The following is a 21,112-nucleotide window of genomic DNA, read 5'->3' as shown; positions in this document are numbered from 1 at the left end:
AGGTTGCAGAAAAGTAAGTTAAAAACAAGCCGTTTATTTTATAATAATCAATGTATTAGTTAATCATAATTGGATTTGTTTTATGAATCGACGGTTCGTTATTTTCATGCAACACGCGATCAACCATTCGCTTTCTCTTTCATGACTAAGGTCACTGGATCCTTTAAAGTCGGATGATTTACATGTTATTTATGTGTAAGACTCCATATGACAGCGTTGTGATAGCAATTTTAAAATCAATTTACGATACATTTTTCAATTGCATGCGCCATGAAACCGCAATGTTGAACCTGATTAGAATTTTCTGCGCAAGCAAACCACTCCTATTATTTAATAAAACTACATTGCAATGGAGACAGTAATTTAACGCCAGGAAAAGAATAAAAATAGAAATTTCTAAATTCAGCATCGTATCGCTGAGACGGAAATATCGAGGTAACTATATTAGAATTCGATTTGTGGATCAGCAAAAAGCAACCCCTCGGGGTAGTTTAAAATGGAACTTATTCCCTCAAGTCCTCTTCTTCGCGAGCTGACAATTGTAACATGAAATATACATGTTCGTTCAAAAGTATCGAGACACTTACTTAATTGTGACAAATATTATAACATGAATTACGAATTTTATTAGAAGCTGTATAAACTATTGGAGAACACGTTCGATCAACGACTCGGTGAACCTAATCCAGAAGAATAACCCTTCGTATTTGGCTTCTAATTGCTCGACACAGTTATGCAGACTAGTGGATCAGTGCATCGTTATTGAATATTGAAGTGCCACTGTACGGTTTCGAGACAGATTCTAGTACGCATAAAAGTATTAACTACAAAATAGCAATAAAATCTGTAACGATATAATACAGATAAAGTGTCTATAAAATCGAATATCTTTTAACATAAATAATAAATATATTCTTGATTATGAATACCCCAATTATTCCAGTCATTAGAATCTAATCGATCAGAATTTAATTGCACACATAAAAATAAATCAAAAGTGTAGAATAAAATATTCGACAATATCCAACTATTATATTCAATCAAACTATTTCCATCATCTACTATTCCTAACAAATAAAATTAAGATAAATACACGTGTGGGGGTTAAACAAAAATAGTACACTGTTGATCACATCTCACCTGCACAAATTAGCAACATAAATCGCTTCGATTCCTCCGCGAACTTCGTGCAGTCGGTAAAAATACACCAGGGTCCTTCATGTTGTTCTTCACGCATTCGTCGCGTACATCGAGCTTCGGAGAACCCTTAACGCGAGCGGAAAGTCTCGTAACGAGCTTACCTACCAAGGAAGCCGTATCGAGGCGATCCATGGCGACGTAGACGAGGAAAAAAGGCGAGGGCAAACAGTTGCCAGCGACAGTTTCGCCCGTCACAATACGAAAACCCGGGACAGACAGCAACCCTCTGCGAGCTCTGCGCCCCGTCGTGATTCGCTCGACTCGCCCCGGTGATCGACGGACAAGTGATTTATCGCGGTGAGTTCTCGCGCGATGGAAATTCCGTACGCCCAAGTAATTTGCTTTTGGTGAACCGTATAACGCACGCTTAATTTCCATGTCGAGCTAGAAAGGAACTGGACTGCACGAACGTATCCGCGGTGAACAATTAGCTGGTGTCGATAAATTATAAACTGCGAGGGTAAGAGTCGATACTCTTTTGCAATGTTTTTACGATGCGATTAATTCTGTTTTATGATAAATGTTGGTTGTATATATTCTTTTGTGACACGGTTGATTCGTTTCTAGAAGGATTGTGCTATGTATATAAGGGTTGTTCGAATCTATCAACTGGCTATTTTTTCACAGCGTCGTGTAGAAATTTTGTTCTCAGGACAGAGATTTCCGTCAGGGGTGGCGCCAAAATTTGTTAACCCATTCACTGCCAACTACGAAGTATCTCGTAGCAAACGCCTGTACCAAAACTGCCAACTACAAGATATCTCATATTTTGCCACGCAGTATAATTTTAATATAAATTTTAAATAAAATTTGGCGTCCAGAGAAAAAAGCTGTAAGTTCGCCTGGCAGTGAATGGATTAATAAAATAATCTAATATAAAAGTAAATATACACGTGGAACAGGGGTGCTTTCCAAGAACGTTGAAGTTGAAACACTGAGACATTTTAGGAGCTTTATTCGCTCTTAATATACTTTGTATCTTTGTATTTTACAGTAACAAACTATTGCTCTTGCTTATACATACATGTATATGTTACAGCAAAACCTTGTTATTATTCCTTTAATTGTAGCTTTCAATTTATTTTCATAATAACGTTTTTATCATTTAAAACGTGACTATATAATTATATTTATTAAAAAAATAGAAGGTAGAGAGACGTGAAAATTTTTTTTGGTGAGGCGTAGCAGCATAAAGATTGGAAGCTACTATTTTGCAGCATAATGTTATTAAAGGGTTGACATATTTCGTTTCGTACATGGCAACACATCGACATTTTTCGTTATGTACGTGATAACCGCGATGGTATTACGTGGAGCAGAAAATTCGTTTAACGAAAACCCATATTCGCGTATAAATCGTATAATATTTCGTACGAGGTAGACGTTCCATTTAGTAGTCCTATCTCCAATATGGCCTACTTATCCCAATTTCGGCCACTTTCCCGCTCGTCCGCGACACCCGCGCGAATGATGTAATGCTGAATTTTAGGGAAACTAGCCGAGAGACGACAGTATTGTACCGATGAAGTCGCTCCGTAATTGTCCCCCTAGTTAGCAGCTAATTATTTTTGCCAACGGCGCTCCAACTTCCGCTGTACGTTATACGAGTTTCAGCGGAAATAATAGAAGACTAAACTTCGGTAATTAGAGATCCGATAGAGAGATTCAAGTTTTACGGAAGAAACAGAGCCGAGACGGACGGTTAAAATTCTATTCTGGTCGCTTCCTTCAATTTTCTGTGTATAAAAGAAACATTTTAAACTAAGAACTTAAAGTGATTAATATTCCAACTAAGTACATATTTGTTTCTAACATATTATTACTCGTAAGATAAAGAAAGATTCAGAATTGTTCTCGCTTTCATCTCTCGCGAAGGAATTCCCTTTAAATATTTACAATTACCTGCGAATAAAGTGAGAACGCGTCGCTGGTGAATAAAAATGTTCTCTCGAGCATCGAACATCAAATGCAACAGCAAAAATGGACACTGTCGATGGTAAGCTGCTCGCGTTAAAACGTGGCGTTCGAGAATTGCATTTTTCACACGCAATCACGCGCGTACGTCAGAACGCTGTCATTGCGCCCGCTTGGGCGCATCGTATCTCCGTGCGTGTTGGAATGTCTGAAATATACGCTTCACCTGTTATCGTATGCAAGAGAAGAGACGATACACGTGGCTCGTTTTACATTTCGAAGGCAGAGGTAAAAGCGAAATTATACGGTTTATTTTGATTCGACAGCATGACTCAACCAACAGAGACGAGCGCGAAGTAAACAGTCCAAGTGGTTTAGATAAACTCTTACAATTTGAGCTGCTGTTCGCTTCGTTCTCGATTCTGTTATGTTAATCTAGTGTTAAATGTAAACACAGAGAAAACAGCGTTCTAAAAAATATTCGTCGAAGCTAACCTGTCGTAGAATAAATATAATTTTCATGGACGTAATGTTTTTAGATGAAATATACGTCGCAGCTATGAAGAAACGCGGTAACCATGAGAGCAAGGCCGGAAAAAGCCGACAGAACAACGAAACGAACGTCGCAGAAGAGAAGAAGAATGAGAAGGAGAACGGGAAGGGAGTAATTCTACAAGACGATACCGATAATCAAGGTTTCAGCGAATGGCTTCGATCTAGCGACGGTCTCGAAATGATGCGGCTCTTCGTCGTGGCCAATTCGATCTTAATTTTCGTCACGATGGGCGTACCAAAAATGCAGGAAGTGATCAGTGTGTTGAACGATTACTTCTTCGGTACAAACAACTAAGAAGTTCCGCTAGAACGATTTCTCGAACCTTAGAAACGCTAAACGTTCGGTGCATTGGTGAGAAATGAACGCGAATGATTCTACCATCAGTGCTTGTGTTACATCGAATTTAAATAATTTATAATAATGAATAATTCCATACAACTATGAACGCTAGACGCATGACCGTATTAGTACAACTCGTAACGTGACTCAACGCCAAAGAGTGTAACGGTATACGGGGAATATAAAAATACGTGTCTTACGTTACTCATTGCAAGGTATCGCGTGTCAATGTATCGAATCTTAAGGTCGTAGCATATAAAAATATGCGAATTACTCATTAACTGTCACCAAGTTTCAGAAACACGAGCGTGCCTGTCACTTTCCGTAGATTTTGATAAGCCATCAACCACTCACGTAACATCCACTTAAGTCCCGAAGGACGTCACTTCAGTCATGTTGGGTTTAATCTTTCGCGGTGTCTTTCTAATTGGAGTACTCACCTGGTACAGCGCCAGCGTGTGGAAATTGATCGACGGCTACTTCAGGGATCAGTTTAAAAGTTACTTGGCGGAGGAGTACCGGAAGAATCCACGGATGAAGTCCGATACAGAGGGGAACACTGTCGATAAAATCGGTCGCGTACCGACCACGCCAAGTCCCGAGACGACACTGGAGCCGCTGCGCGAGCTGTTCGAAGCGGAACGCGCAGCGACATGCGCAGTCGAGGTAGTAGGGAACGTCATGGCGGAAGTGCACGAAGAGCAACGAGTGACAGGTGGCACTAGTGAAAACGAGGCTGCAGGGGAATCCATCGATAAAAATGCATTCCTGGGAACCGCTGCTGAATCGGGGTTGGAAAGTAGCGAGTCGTCTGAGGACGGGCAGGATTCTCGACCATCTGTTAATCAAGACGACCGTGACCTCGAACGGCAAGGGGATAACGATCGACATCGATCAGCTTACGCTCTGTCGAAAAACTCGCGGAAGAGGATCAACTACAGAAGGAAGTCGGTTCCCACGGATAGATCGCGCGAAAACGGATTGTCTAATAAGCAAAACGTGAGAGTGACCAGATTGACCGATCGTGATCACAAATCTCGAAGCCATGCCTCCGACGACGACGATTTCTGGGAGTTCGAGGAGGAAGCGGATGGAAAGGAACCAGTGGAGGGTATTTTGGTCTCCAAGCTGCCTTTCAAACCGAGGACGGATATAGGCGATTTGGAAAGGGTCACTGCTGACGAGTATTGTCCCTTGAGTTTGGAGGACGAGGCCTCTTGCGATGAAGTATTCAAGTGGCCTTAAAAAACACGTCACGTATATTAATGATCCTGTTTATGGAAATCTCCGGAGAGATGACGAATCCCAATCGTTTTCATAAACATAATTAATCGCGTGCTGAATCGATAAATCGAGATTATATTGGTATTAGTTAATTATGATGGATGGTGAGCAAGTATTTTCAAAATACTTGTATCGCGTTACGAATCCATCATTAGTAAAGGTGTAAGAGCGTAGCGGTTCTATTTCAATGGCTTTAATTGTATTTGCTAATTAACTGATAAATCTAGTGTAATTAATTAAACCACGTTTCGCATAATTTCACGAGTTTCCATCGTGCGTTGATGTGGAAAGCCGCAAAGGTTAAAAACAAATGTCATGCATAAACAGTAATAGTAACGTGATGCTATAAAATGTGGTCCATACGTGGACCAACAGCAGGTTGGTAACGTCCGCGTAAGTACCTCGTCACATCGATAACACGCGTGATGATTCTCCAGCAAAAAATGGTTCAATTTGTAAAATCCGAAGGGAGAGAGAAAAGCATAGAGGGGAAGAAGAAAAGGCATGGTAATTTGGATCCGTGTTAGCTATTTATTATGCAGGCAACCTCAGAAGGGTTCTCGACTGTGCCACCTGGCCTTTAGGCAAATGTGACAAGGATTCGTGCCGATGCGTGTACTCATTTGAATCACTTACTCGCCAAATGAGTACCGAGGAAACGTGAAACGAGCGATATTCAAACACTAACGAAGGCAAATAGAACGTTTAACCGTTATTATTAGTATTGTCTGCTGTTTTACTCGATGTTGGCGCGTTGAAGTGAGCGTAGCACAGATTTGCGAGCGTGCACGACCAGTGTCTTGGATTCTGGTACCACGTGCGAAGCTATGCAAGTGCAATCGACCAATGAAAAGTGGTACCACTAGCCAGAGCCACTTCCTATCGAGCGATCGCCATTGTTAGTTGTGTTACTACGGGGTGCGCCTAAATTTGCTGGGACTAAGTGTATAGATATGGGTGTGGGCACTCGTTTTACTCTTATTCGAAGAATATATGGTTAATTCTCCCTCTCTTTGTGTGAATAACACTTCCTCGACAAGTTCGCAGAGGCTCGCGCGCCTGGCACGTTTTGCGCTTGATTCAAAGTCACGGTGAATCGTTGAAAACAGAAGAAAAAGGATTTAACGACGAAAGTTGGGAATCAGACTAATATTCAGTTGATTGCGCCACATTGAATGACGATGTGTACACGTGATACGAAATAAAATGGCGGTAGTAGAGATATTTAAATGAGGAATGACGTTGCGTTAAGTAGTAATCCGAAATAACATTTTCACCTTGCTTTTTCTAGCGACCAAAGAAATTCTCGTGTCTCGCAAAAAGCCTGGGAAGCAAAAAACGAAATAATCCGCGGGAGATAGCAATTTTCCGTTTTACTGGCTCCTATTAAAGTAGCAACGGAACGCGAGTTGCAACATTTACACGTAAAAGGCTAAAAGAGTAAATATCAGAACCAGTCTTAGAAATCTCTGGTATTCCGAGTACAGTAAACGAATGTATCGATTATCGTAAACCAGACATCCTTTCTATCAGACACTGACATGATTCCATAAAACGGTCACACAACTCCTACATACACTGTCGTTCAAAAGTATCAGAATACTCGTTGAACGTTTATTCTTGAATTCCATTACGTTTATCATACATCACATTCATCATCGGATAATACAATCATTGTAAAAACTTTAAACACTCAAGAGTAGCTTTCCCTTTCCTCCTTCCTTTCCAATTTTATAAATTTCCTACGAAGCGAATGCAGTCAAAAATCCTATAAAAAAGTACTCTTATAACACGGAGCTAAAATTCTGACAGCCCTCCTAATTTTATATACACACTAAAAACTATATCCTGCCCTACGGCAGGATAAAAACTCTATTTTATAACTGTACGCCTCGTAACTTGGCGCTCTGAGAATGCGATTTTCATGTAACGCAGAACGAATCGAACTGACTTACATTTTACTTACATCTGAGTTTCTTATAACGTGGTTTCCATACGGCACGAATTAACCTGATTCGTACCAGGTTAGATCCGAGTTTCTTCTAACGTGGTGCGAATTAATCGCATTGCAGAACGGCTGACTGTAACTATTTTCTCTCCTCAGATATTTCCTCTCTCCCTTTCTCGATTATATCCAAAAAAAAGCCATCGTTCAATAAAACACGAAACGCACTTGCAAACAACATTTATCAAAACCGGAACCGTCGAGGTATCCCAATACTTTTGAACACCGCTGTACGCATATCGAATCCATGAATGCACTTTCGAGCATAGACGAACAGCCGCCGCGACCGGTACGAGTTACGCTCGACGGAAAGAAGGACACGGCGGTGTCCTTTGACCCTGAAATCGCGGGCTCGCGCATTGGGGAAACCAACAGGTCGCCGTGAAAGTGCAGTGAAACCGCGATTTACGATCGCCGCGAGAGTTTACGATCGGGCCAGCGGGACCGAAATGGCGGCGGGGGTGCGCGATCCGCGGAAAGTTTCGTTCTCGTATCTCTCGCGGCGACCGCCACGCGGCCGTTCTCCCTCGCGATACGCTATCGTGCTTCCGTGCATTAAGATATTGCCCGCCTCGTTTTGAACGTCGTCGCTGTTACCCAAAGCCGTGTGTCGTTACTCGATCCGGCTGATAATGCATCGCAGCTTACTCACCAAATGTATTTACGCGGCCAGTGACTATTTCCGCTGCACTTGTCCCTCCACCCGTTCTATTTTCACCCTGTTTCTCACGTCGCGAGTCGCGTCGCGATTTTAACGCAGCGATCGTTTCATAATTTCATCCGCTTTGGTGAACGAGAGGCTCGTAGAGCAACTGTAACTGTGCTTCGTAAAAAGATTCCGAGACCTGGCTGAGCGTTAGTAATTATCGATTCTAGGAATTCTAAGGCTTCCAGAAGGATACAGAATTGTTTGGATTCTCGCGCTGGAATTAATTAAAGACTCGAAGCGTGTTGTTCATAAGCGAGTTAAGAATAAATGGTATCTAAACGGTATGAAAATTGATAATACTTCGTTATCCCTTTTACGAGGTCGCAGGTTTACCTCGCGTTTAGTTTCTGTTAGTTAACACGCTGACGTAAAGTCGGTGTTGCTGAAACCGACATACGTGTACGCTATTTTCCAGCAAAACCGTTTCATAGCCGACATTGAAATTAATGATTCACTAACGGACGTTCGACGCAACGGTTAATGCAAATTAGAGCACGATAGCGCGGCAGACCTAGACGCCGTCGCGAACGCATCAAGAAAATTCGCTGGCTACTTCGCGTGGCACGCAGAACACCTCGAAGGTCGTACGTGGAGTTTAATTTTACTTTCAACGATTATCTTCGGGTGGCAGTTGGAAAGAGGAAAAGTAAACGAAAACAAAGAGAGAACACGAAAACAGGCGCAATTACGCGTTTACAAATTACTTTGTTTTCGCGTGGAGAGCCAATGCTGAAAGGTTTATGGCGCTTTTGTTTTCGAGCGACGGATAAGTTGATCGTCGACTGAATTCTGTTAGGAGATTGCGATCTGAATGATTTCAAGCTTCCACGGACTAATTAGCGTCGAGTACCAACGAGTGGGGGCGATGAGAGGTATTATATGCGATACGGTGTTAGAGCGTGATCGACTAATTACGAAGTGTAACAATTTCATTTCTGGAATGCAGGTGGAAAAATTGCTGACTGTTTTCCATTTGTGCAGTGAATTATTATTCGTTTAATATTTGCATCCGTAAACGAGAAACTTTTTTATTGTTTTATCACAAAGAAATTGTATCTGCATTCGTTTACAATTCGTAGACAATTAATCTTAATCTCCAAAGTCGTAATTAAGAGACAACTGTTATTATAGAATTATATTCGTAAAGTAGTCTGCTAAATGAACCGAAATTTTTGTTCGAAAATTGAAAACCGTTGGACGCTTTGATGACATTCACATTCGTTATTTATTATAATAATTTTTCGTTCCACTGAAGCCCCTCCGCACGATAATTCACGACTGTCATTGATAAAGGTCACAAGACGCTTCGTCGTGGCATTAGTTAAACTAATTTACATTCGAATGCATTGAAAGACAAGCACGACTAAAAGAGATAATGTCCGTGAACGTGTGCGGCGTACAAATATAATTTTTGTAGCGACGCACGTATGGAAATGCACTTGGATACACATCGTGTTTCTCCTCTCGTGGGTTGATCGATTCATCGAATCTAATTCAATCACAATGGAATGAATACTGCATCGAGCGTAACTGATTTTTCGTCGATTGTCTAGCCAGTAAAGAATTTTAAAAGAATCTCCAAAATGAAAGCTGGCAGAATTCGCGAATGGTTTTCAAATGAAACGATACGTCTCGATTAACAACAATTAAATTATATAATCATTTTCAATATTAAATGTATCGTTTTCAAAGTATAAATAATTTTCCACTCGATGCGAGCACATCGCCAGCGTTTCACATCCACTGGTGAGGACGAAGGAAAAAGAAGAAAGGGATGAGAAAGATGGCGAGTGCGCGAGATCGTACGATATCAATTTAAGATAGTCGAGCGTGCAAAATCACGTCGTACCAACAATTATTCAAGACGATCGGTATCTCGTGCACGCGTTTGCGTCATTTCACGTATCCCTGTCCATGGTCAACGTGTTACACGCACGACAGGTGCAGGAAATGCATGCCACCGGCCTCAAACTATCCCTTATCAGGAAGCGTGGTAAGAACTGGCGAACACAACCTGGATCAACCTCGAACAATTAATCGATTGTGTTTTCAGATGGAAACCAAGTTGCCACATTCGAGTTTCTGGTTGCTCTCCGTTTCGCAAGCCTCGTTTCGTGGAAATTCGTTTTATTAAATGCACGGAGGAAACATATTGCGAAATAATTGCGAAGATTTCGGTTATTCTGTGGCGTAACAGGTTGTACGAGTATTTAGTAATGGTAATTTGAATTGTAATCTTTTGGACGATTCGTATACCCGCAGAATTTCAAATGTTGGGAAATGTGGGTTTCCATTGGTGTGCGTGGAAACGCAGTGCGACTCTGAGATAATTTATGCAAAGTTATTCTATATTGCATATTGAATTGCTAAATTTATTTTAACCGTACTTTGTCAAAGTCATCATTTTCTATATGATTAGTATTAATAAAACGTTGCCCTTCGCCATTCCAAAAAGCAATATTATTCTATCGTTAGAAAATGCTTGAAAAAATCAATGCTACCGCGTAAAATGTGAAAGACACAAGTAAATTTCTCTGATCGACTGTACACATTCGACGTTACAGTTTGACGTTTAATACCAGGCTTGGCGATCGCGCGAGAAAAATCGTTCGAGTCATCCGCAGCCTGGAAACGGTTTCCGCGGTGCGAGTTAGTTGTCTCGTCGAGTTTGTTATGTAGCGCACACTGGCAGGAATAGAAAGATAAGGGGGAAAAAAAAAGAGGAACGTGCCATGAACGGACGGAACCGTTTCCTACATAACTGAGAAAATACGCCAGGCAATGGCCTCGTTACGATCTACGACGATTTCTCGCGACGCTTCGTTTCGAATCGACGTTTTTCTTTTTATCCTGAACTGAACGTTCGAAGTAATTGCCTTCGATTGTTGGAGAAACTTTTTGCTCGATTTTCAAAAGTCGCTTTCAATCTGAATATGTAACAATATACATCTAAAACGCAATTTGACTAATAATAATATGTACACATTGACTATGCTAATTTGACTTCAATTTGAAAGCAAGTGTTCTCTAATAATGTACGCGAGAGAGAAAGTAGAGAAAGAAGAAACATTTCATCTCGAGCCTGCCAGGGATGTCAATCAAAGTTTTCTTCTACAGAAATCGAAGGTAGAAATGAGCACTCGCGAGAGATAATAATGATCGTTGTCCATCTAGTGGCGAAGGTCCTCTACAACTTGAAATCTCTTTCGATTCAAGCGCCAACTTTCAATTGCCCCTTGACCGCAAATTGCACGATACAAAATGTAAACTACAGAGTGCGGTACGACGTTCAAACGACCGGATGGAAGTACGTAGCGTTTGTGAATTTCGCGTTGCAACCATTAATGCAATTGTTCGTTCTCTCGACGACGATGTTAATTGCCAGCTACTTGAAATCAGGCTAGTTAAGTGGGAACGACGTCGTGACGAGTATCCACTATTCGCCTCGATCGGTGTCAACGCGAAACCTGAAGCGAAGTTACTGGAAATCAGGTAACTCGACTTGAACGAGACTTTAGAGCAGGAAACGTGCACCGAGATAATTGATGCACGCATTGTAGTGGCGCATTCCACTCGACGAAAGAACGACATTAATCGTTGGGATAATGCGCACGTCTGGTTAGCAGAGAATAATTTATCAAGCGATTAATCACCTACTTAATGGTAAACGTTGATCGCTTTGCGGTATATTATAGCAATGTACCTGTGTCGCAAGTAGAGACACACGTTACAAATTATTTCCAAGTTTTTATCGTTACGATGGAAATTTGGAGCTCCAACTCTATAATTAAATAATCAAATAACATAGAAGCAACGGATGAAAACTAAAAAGTCTACAGTTTGGAATACACGGTACAACTGCGCGAATAAAATATCATTATTATACACATGGTCGAGTTCCTCGAGCAAGGCAGCCGATGAAGCTACAAATGTTCCTTTCACGCCAAAATTCACAGCGAGCGCGAAGGTGAACGGACGTAACGATATTTCAATACAAACAGTAAATATTCCACGGCAACACGCGGAACAATATCACGAGGAAACCGAATACGTATCCTTACTACTATCCGGGTGAAATAAACACTTTACCTTACAGCCTTCTCCTTTTATCGTTACCTGTCTCTCGTTTTACCTCGCTTTCTCTTTTCTTGCTTTAAAACAATTCACTCTGTCGCGTTTCGATATCTCTTCATTTCAAAACCGCTGCTGGTACCCTGCGCACAGCTCGGCTCATCTTCGCCGCAGAAGTGGTAAACGTCTGGGCGAGTACGTTCGATTCGCGCCTCGTTTCACCGCGAGTCGCGCACTTCGAGCCCTCAGCGTGGATTTAAACCGCGATTATTCTTCCCCGCGTGGATTGAAGCGAGTGCCGGTGCTCGTGCACAACGAACCAGCGATCGCGTCAACGATCGTATTAAAACGCCGTCGACGTTCGAGGCGCAGCACGAAGACGCGCGCGAATTTTCGTATATCGCACAGGAGGCGGTGGTAGCGCGATGGCGGCGCGTAACTTTCTTCCTTTCGTTCTTGACGACTCGAGCGCGCCCCGCGAGGAAACTTCCGCGACGCTCAGAGCTGTTCCAGAATGAAAATGAGGAGGCAGGCATCGACTGTTCATTTCGAAGCTGACAGTTCGCGCGAAATTCGCCTGTCACGTTCCTCTTTTTTTTTTTTTTTCTTTATCTTAAGTGTAATTATACTGAGATAAAAAATGTAGATTCGCGAGGATGATACTGCCGTTCTTTTGCCCGCCGCATTTTTAGAACTGATAACTAATGGAGTTGGAATCGTTCGGAAACTAGAACAGTCATACGTTGTTTAATAAAAAATTCTAGAGTATCTAAGTCTTTTAAAAATTTCGCCAAGTTTCTTACTTCTTGCAGCTATATGGTAGAACGCGGTAGTGCACTTCAGCTTCAAGTTGCGTCACTTTCAGCTAGAGGAATACGGAACGCATTACCGCCACTACTTTTACCAGATCACTGTTCCAAGTATTCCCAAACAAGAGCAAGTTTTTACGCGAAACACTTATCACCCGCTATACAGAAGAATAACGCGAAACGTAGTACTCGATATCCCCACTGTTTTCTTCGTGCAAAGGTAACATATAACCGAAGAAACGCAGTTGAGAAACAAGCTTAGTAAATATCTGAGAACCGTGGCGCTAAGTATAGCACAGTGGTGCACTTACAACGATGCTGCGGCGAAAGAAAAAGGAAAGCATGGAGATTAAAATTCAACTGGGACGGGGCTCGGCTACCAAAAACAAATCGCGGGTCAGCCGCGCGTCGCGTGACAATTTCGTGCGTTTCGAGTAACGCGAACCACCGATTATAACGGGAGAGCCTACGCGTATTCGACGTGGACGAGCGCAATCCTATGGCACGAGGTATAACGATCCGTTAAACAATCAGCATATTAAAGCATGCCCGTGGAAACGCGGCGAATCGCAGCGCGTAACCGCGGAACGAAACACCGTGTCGGGCCCGTTTGTTCAGCGGCGAATTCGAAACGCAGATTTCTGCCCGCCGCCTGCGCTCGCAACCGAAAACCGGACACGGACCCTCGGTCAAAGTCACGAGGCAACGCGCGCCACTCTCTCAGGCAAAAAAAAACACACACACACACGCACAAGGTTCCTCCTCCTTTCGTTCGCGCTGAAATATTCATTTTCTATGCTGGGCGATTCGTGCGCGATCGCCAATTTAGGTTGCGTTGACGAGGCACCACCGATTCTCTGGTCGCGTAGCCGCGCTCGCGCCGATTCGCAGCGATTTTCTTCGTAATGACGTTGATATATCGGTGTAATTATGGAAAAGAAAGTGGCTGCACAATTTTCGAACTAAAAACACCGCGCACGTATGTATTTGTGTAATTGGCCTGTGGGAACTGGTGATGAATGGTAAATTATTCGAATTTTCTCTGTGAAAGTATTACTTCAGTTAAGGATTGAATTATTTAATAAACACTCTCGAATGTGGACGAGAAAAGCGAAAGGTATTGCTTTCTCTTTTGGTATGGTGAATTTTTTTTTACGATATATTGCCTGTCGTACTAATGGTTGATGGTGGGAGACATACGAAGTTGTTAGGGGCGAGTGAAAATGTTGAACAATGTTTAACACGTCTCTTCTGTTTTCGTGCAGTTTCAATGATACAAATATTGGAACTGGAGGTGCATAAATTTGCAGTGATTCATGAAATTATTCATAAACGCCGCGGTACAAGCGTGCAACGAGCACGAAAGAGTCGTGCATGCATTCTGGGGCACGTAAGTACGGCATGGCTCACTTTCATTGCGATTTAGATCCCGTAAGGTCTGAATTAGCTAAATTTATTCGATCGTATAAATACAGAGACATTTTTTACGTCTAACGCTCTGACGATTCATGCAACGTTCGAAGTTTATGATTACTTTTGATCGTTTGTAGACGCAATACAGCGGGACATTTGTATATTTTTATAATGCAATCATTTCGCATCGAACGATTGTGCGTTAATGCGCAATCAAATTTACGGCTCGACCAATCTCTTAATGGATTTGGTGGCAATGATGTTAATTATGGTACCGCGGAAGAACGTATTTACTTTCTCCATTCTACGACTGAAACGTATGTTTGTGGCATGAATGAGAAATACGAGTGTATCTTATCTCGTTTCATTCATATGCATTTCCGTGAGCCCATTTAAACGAGGAAATTCCAGCCTGCAAAATTTGCCAGTGCAGTCTTCATTGTACTGCTTACAATTTCACACCACTGGCAATTGTTATTATATTAATTGTTTAATGTTAATTTTATATATTAAATACAACAATATTCCAAATAACTTGATGGCAATTAAATATTCTATATTTTCCAAATAGCACATGTAACTAATAAAAAAAAATGGTTTTTCTATCATGTTAAAAAATAAAATTGTTTACCTTTGGATAATAAAATATGATCGTCGAAGCGAGTACAAGATTGTTGTAATTGTTGCATATTGAAAACGAATGGAGACACGTGTTATTCTCGTCCGTGGACGTACACCTTTCGGGTCGTAAAATATTTACGCGCGAGGCATTCCATTACAAAATCTGTCCACGTTACGTAAAGCACATAACATGTAATGCAGGTCGAATTGCAGACCGAAAATCGAGCACGTATGAGTGCAACGGTACATTCACGAAGGTCGTTTCGCACTGTCTCTAAACAACGCTTTAACGAGCCTTTTAAATTTCAAGAACCGGGATTCTCGCATCGACGACCCAGAAACCTACGTAACCGTGCTCCAAAAGCGAAACGATCATACTTAATCGCGATTCTATTTGCAAAAACAAAAACCACTAATTGCTACGAGCTATCTCACGCCAATACGGTAGTCCTTACAATAATCACGATGAAATCCAGCGATGTCCTCAAAGACCAGAAGACCATCACACGAGTTAGAAGTTGAAGTTACGATACGTTCAATTCCAGGCCTGAAACTCGTCTATCGCGGGTGTAAACAATCGGTGAGAGAGATCATAATCGGCGGAGTATGCATTAGAAACGATCCAACTGCGAGAGAGTAATAAACGTGACACGAGGTACCGCGATAACAGAACGGGACGAACCTGCGAGGGAGAGCGCGCGAAGAGAGGCGGCCCCATCACTACCTGTTGCAGAGGCTATAGTAAAAACGCAGCAGGACCTCTCCGAGAGGTTCACATTCCAGAAAGGAAACCGAGAGAAGGAGAGACGTGCGCCGGCACGCATCTTTTAGACGTGAAACGGACCCTCCTAGGCCACTGGCTCGAGTGGATCCGGATGACCGTCCCAGCGGACGGCGGTATTGTTCGTGGCCCAAAGCGCAGCAGATATGGGGACCACCGGTTGGGCACGCATACCACGGGGGGGAGCCGTACGGGCCCTAACCTAACCTAAAATACGCGGGACGGCGATAGAAAAACGGAGTCACTCACCTCGACATTCGATTCTTCCGCGTTATCCGGCGTACGCAACAGTGTCCTCTTCATTCATGGAATGCGTCTCGCCAAGGATCGCCGCACCGCACTCGTGTCAAAACACTCCACTACACTCGCCTCGCCACTACGCATAACGTGCACTTGTTTGAAAAGCTCGCGGTTAAAGCGCCGAGGAATTCGCCATTCCCCCCGTCAAGCGGGCCGGGGCCGTACGCACGGTTTCAAAAAACGCGGAAACGCGCGCTCGATGCACGCACCGTCCGTGAACGAATTCGTGGGACGCGGCCTATGGCAAATATCGCACGCCGCACCGAAACGAGAGACGAACGCATGTGACAGAAAGACTAACCGATGTTGTGCCGTTTGACCTGTCTCGGGACTGACCAATCGCCTCGCAGGTGGTGCGCTGCGATGTTTCTCGCTGACTGGTGGGAAAGAAAACAAGAGGGAAAAGACCACCTGACGCGCAACCTTTTGGAGTCCGGTAAAAGATCGAATGGGTACCGAAGGGGGTCCTTTGCTGAGTATTTGGGCCCAACCGTGCGACTTAATCGATGACTGATAAAGTAGTTGGCATTTGTTACCTACAGTCGAGAAAGGAGTTGCTAAGTTATGCTTATTATATTTTCTTAACGTTTTAGTCGACTTTATATTTGTTTCGGTTCCAATCAGATGTATGAAAAATGATTACTAACATGTTTAATTGCGTATGGAGTTTTCTTATCAAGTTGAGAAGGGCTAAGGATTAAGTTTACTCCATTACTTGTTGGTGATTTAAAGAAAGTACTTTGACGTGTTACCATTTTCATATTACCATTTACGTATTATTTGCAATGTATCCAACAAGATGTAAAAATGGATGGTACAGCTTTCTATGATGAGAATCTAAAACCAGTTTTCAATGAAATGGAATGAATGTTCTAATGAAAATAGAAATGTCTGAAAATCCTTATTATTTACCGTCATATAGTAATTTGTCGATATATCTGTTACCAATATGAGCTACAAATGATAGACTAGATACCTACTTACCAATAATACAATTATTTAATCGATATAAATGCCTGGTACCAACAGTGCATACACAACTGCAGTGCGCGCATCGTGCCTGCATCATCAATACGAGCATAGGTGGAACCGCGATTCATTTCAAAACAGGCTCTATAAATTTATACCACAAATATACGAATCATACTGTTCAATTATAATTTTTTTAATTAAATAATATTAATCACTCATATTTAGTTACATATTTTTCCAAAAATAATATCAGATTTTGTCCTACAAGTTCCATATTTCAAAAATTCTATCATTTTTTTAAATTCAATTAACAAGTGCACAATTTTGTCAGCAGAATAACTGTTACGTTAATTAAAAAAGGTGAATTAAAATTCTCGATACGAAACACGGAATTTATTGTCCAGATTTACGTAGATACCAGCACATATCTTTAAATACAATTGGAAAGTGGTATTTTAATAAATCTGTAACAAAATTATTGTTCCAGGCACTTACACGTTTTATCTGACATATACGAGGTTCAAAAACGGTAAACGTTAGTTTAGCGGAGAAATTCAGCGTGTGGGAGTCGAGCTCGTCTCCTGTAAGAGAAACTGGTCGTATAAGTCTAGATTTTACAGATCGTCTGGTTCGTTCTTTAAATTCATTCCGGCTCCAGCCAAGAGTCGTTCGTAGAGATGTTGTTACGATATTGGAACGACGGTACCGCTGCGCACCGTTTCGATCGTCTAAGGCTCTGTTGTACTCGTGTGTTCCCCACTTTCGAGGGGAAAATAGTTTTCGTATAACCCGATTCGTTGTGGCGTAGGTCGCGCGTCCACACCGATTCTTACGTAGATAGAAAACTCAGGGACCACTTAGAGAAGTTAACTCCCGAAGAACAGGAAGTGAACTTGGCGGAAGAGTTTCAACTTTCAGCCAATTACAAATGTGACTTTGTTTTTATTAACCACAAACGCTATTTTAGTGGAAATTATTTTTATACAGTTGCGTTGAGATACAGAATACGCCCGCCATTATGGTACCACCAAGCAAGAAGTTTCACAGACCACTAAAGCTATTCGATAAATCTTTCGGTACTCAAATATTTCTCTACATTCAAATTAATCGCATTATTCTCTCGTAGTTAATTGCAGGATGTGTGTGCGTGTGTGGTTGACAAATTTGCTTCGCTTTGTTCGTTTATTGCAGCGAAAACTGACAAACCGAGGAAGGGAGCTTCAGGTTGTCTCGTTCAGCGCGTAGAGGCGTGACGGGAGAAGGCATAAACCTGTCGGTCATGAAGGAAGGTGTCTGGTTGTTATTCGCTTACGTATGCCCTGGAAAACGTACGATGCTCGCGTCCTATTCGATGATTGCCAAGTATTTATGAGCTCATTATCGCTCGTGGAGAACAATGGAGGTGGACGGATGAAGAGGGCCTAACTCGCGTATCGGTGGTTCATGCAAATACGAAACGACCAATCGTCGCGATGACACTTCACGATTAAATGCTAATGCTGTAACAAAGCAACCATTGATTAATTGTCATAAACTATAATATTCTGAATTTTAGTTATTATAAACAGTGGGGACGCAAAATCAGCTTTTGAATGTACGATCTCACATTAAATTTCCCTTCTTGTTACGAACAAGAATTATACCTTGCTCTGGCGTATTACAGAAGTTCATAGTTACAGATACTCGTCACGTCCAGTTTCGCGGATTTTAGCTTACGTATAATAACTTTCAGTTATTCTCATCATGTCCGAAATACTTCGTGTTTGGATTCGAAGAACGTAATCAAACAAGTGTCGAACGAAGTGCAATCTTCACTCGTAAAAAGTCCTGCCGTTTTCAAGTTTCATTACCAACTACCACAATTCTTTCTTATTAAACCCACATATTCTAATAATCCATTCTGTGCTAATGCCACTCTCTGATTATCCTCAACACCACACCATATCCATTCAAAACATTATTTCCCACAGGAAAACAATACACAAGACTCCAGTCGCGTGCTGTATTAAGAATCGTTAAACTCAAACATTTCTCTCAAAAGCACAGAAAAATAAACTCGAGCAACATTAGACACGACATCAAAGAAGCACAAGCGTTCCACACCACTCATCCCCTTCCCAACATCAAACAAATAATATCCAAGAGCCGCGAGCCTCCTCAAACATTATTCGAAACTGGAGAGGAGGGTGTGTACACGCGCCGACTTCGATGGCCCCAGTAAATAACAATAAGAACGCGCGCGCCGCGATAAAGATTAATCAAAAGCCAGCACGGAGCACGAGGAAAGCTTAGCGACAGGGTCGCGTCGTCCAGCGCCCCATCATCGCCTGGAACCGTCGTCCGCATACCGAGGACGGGTCCTCCGGCGCATCAATCCGACGTTAGCGACCATCCAACGCGTGGTATGCAGCCAACTGTCTGGTTAGAGTAGGAGGTGACGAGCGCGTCTCGTAAGTTTCGTTCTCGAGGCGGTCGCCGTTCAGCTTTCAATGGCAGATAAATATCGGGAGGTCCTTGCACCTCCTCTCGGCGATAGGTGGGTGCTCTTACGCGTTCGAGTTTTCCACGGCGAGTTGCGTGTGCGGGTGGATTGCCCACGCGAGCGCGTCCTCGCCCACGCGACCCCTAATACGTGGCCGCGTCAGCTGCGTAAAGAGCCGTAGGCAAGCCGCGAGTCCCGTGCCTCGTGTGGGATAGCCGCGTATACACCCCCGTAACCTTTGTCCGCGAGGATAATTATCCACGCGGCTGGCTATCGGCGTGATATTGGTGTCGGATTCCGCCACACCTTCGCTCATTGTAAATCAATCGGTGGCCAGCGACGTAGAAGGATAGGTCGGCCAGAACGCGAGCCTTTTCCAAGAGGCTCGATCGGGACCACTGTGGTGTCGCGATTTGGCTACGCTTTGTTAGTTAAAACCTGTAGCTTTTGGTAGTATGCGATATTTGGGGCATCGCTGGAATTCTTTCTAGCGTACGTTATTAATTTATCCATCAACGGTTACTTAAGGAGCATCCTTTTTCAACCCTAACATTTCTCAGCAGTACAAATCTCTTCTCATCGAGCTATATACTTGGCCACTTGGAATTATTAGAGTTGCGACTTATAAAATAAACATTCAAATCTATTCTATGGCTTTCAAAAAGCAAATCGACTCACTTTTTTTAAGTTTCTCTCAGCCCCTAAGAGGCATTTGCTCGAGTCCCCTCGAGGATGTCTACGATTCGCAGAGTCCTACATGCGCCTTATTATTCCAGGAAACGTCGATGTCTCGCGGTTAAACGGCTGACTGGTGGCTAGCGTGGGATTCCTAACAATATCCAACGCTGATACCGCTCGGTCCACCGATAACTTCGTACCTCCGGTCTGAACTTATTCGAGCGGACGGCCGCGTCCCCAGCGCCTTTGACGCGGCCGATCTTCGAGCGTTGATACTCAAGAAATTGTTGCACGCGTCCGTATAAATATCCCACGATTCGAGACTGCGTCCGGGGTTAGTTAGTTTGGGGCCCAAGAGATTCCGCGATAAACTCCCCAAGTTTTGGGGCGAGCGAAAGTTAACGTTCCATCCGCGTTAATGCTCGAGTAGGTGTCGTTCGTGTTTCTTGGTTGTTATCCGGCTGGGTCAAGCGAAGGGATCGTTTTTGGGGGGAAACAGGAACGGGGCTGGTTTCGTTCGTGGACTTTCATGGAAGTTATTAAACGTAGATACATTTTCGATAACCACGAAAATTGAGATTGTTTAATATTTATAAGAGGATTTGCATTTTCTGAATTTTTTAATCGATTCCTTCAAAGTTCTCTCTTTTATCGTTCCATCTTAGCTCGTAAGTTTTGAATGTTTCACTGTAGTTTCACATTTTATTTTATAATATCTGTACTTAGACGTACCCCAAACTGATCGCTGTTATAAATAAAATAAAATACAAGTGGCTATTATGTACGAGAAAAATCAAGAATATCGTTTGAATAGCTGTAAATAGAAAATATACGAACTATGCAAGTCAATCTAAGTTCCATAAGCATTCGACCAAGCAGCCTGTACAGTTTAACCCCCACGATCCAGCTGAAACGCACAACGACGATCATTAGCACCCATCAGACCCTAAATCACACCAATGATCGCTCGTGTCTCAA

At 42.6% G+C, this 21,112-nt stretch overlaps 3 protein-coding genes across 5 annotated transcripts in view; 1 reads left to right on the top strand and 2 right to left on the bottom strand.

Moving 5' to 3' along the window:
* The window catches only part of LOC143433355 (uncharacterized), a 70,313-nt gene extending 54,176 nt beyond the window's left edge, over nucleotides 1–16,137 (bottom strand). For all 3 annotated transcript variants that reach the window (XM_076910679.1, XM_076910680.1, XM_076910682.1), the window contains exon 1: nucleotides 15,952–16,137. In XM_076910679.1, the coding sequence (XP_076766794.1) occupies nucleotides 15,952–15,959 (8 nt within the window). In that variant the 5' untranslated portion in view covers nucleotides 15,960–16,137. The remainder of the gene's footprint in view (nucleotides 1–15,951) is intronic.
* Rassf (Ras association family member) overlaps nucleotides 1–21,112 on the bottom strand; it is a 459,381-nt gene that overhangs the window by 109,465 nt on the left and 328,804 nt on the right. The gene's annotated exons all lie outside the window — the stretch shown is intronic.
* Nucleotides 4,003–6,943, top strand: LOC143433007 (uncharacterized). The gene has a single exon (XM_076910047.1). The coding sequence runs from the start codon at nucleotides 4,403–4,405 to the stop codon at nucleotides 5,252–5,254; it is 852 nt and encodes a 283-aa protein (XP_076766162.1). The 5' UTR covers nucleotides 4,003–4,402; the 3' UTR covers nucleotides 5,255–6,943.

Source organism: Xylocopa sonorina, chromosome 2, assembly GCF_050948175.1.
Source record: "Xylocopa sonorina isolate GNS202 chromosome 2, iyXylSono1_principal, whole genome shotgun sequence".
Classification (NCBI taxonomy): domain Eukaryota; kingdom Metazoa; phylum Arthropoda; class Insecta; order Hymenoptera; family Apidae; genus Xylocopa; species Xylocopa sonorina.
Note: the sequence above shows the minus strand (reverse complement) of the source record. Positions and strands in the feature narration are given on the sequence as shown.

Coding starts and splice junctions, on each gene's coding strand:
- LOC143433007 (XM_076910047.1), top strand. CDS start 4,403: ATGTTGGGTTTAATCTTTCGCGGTGTCTTTCTAATTGGAGTACTCACC.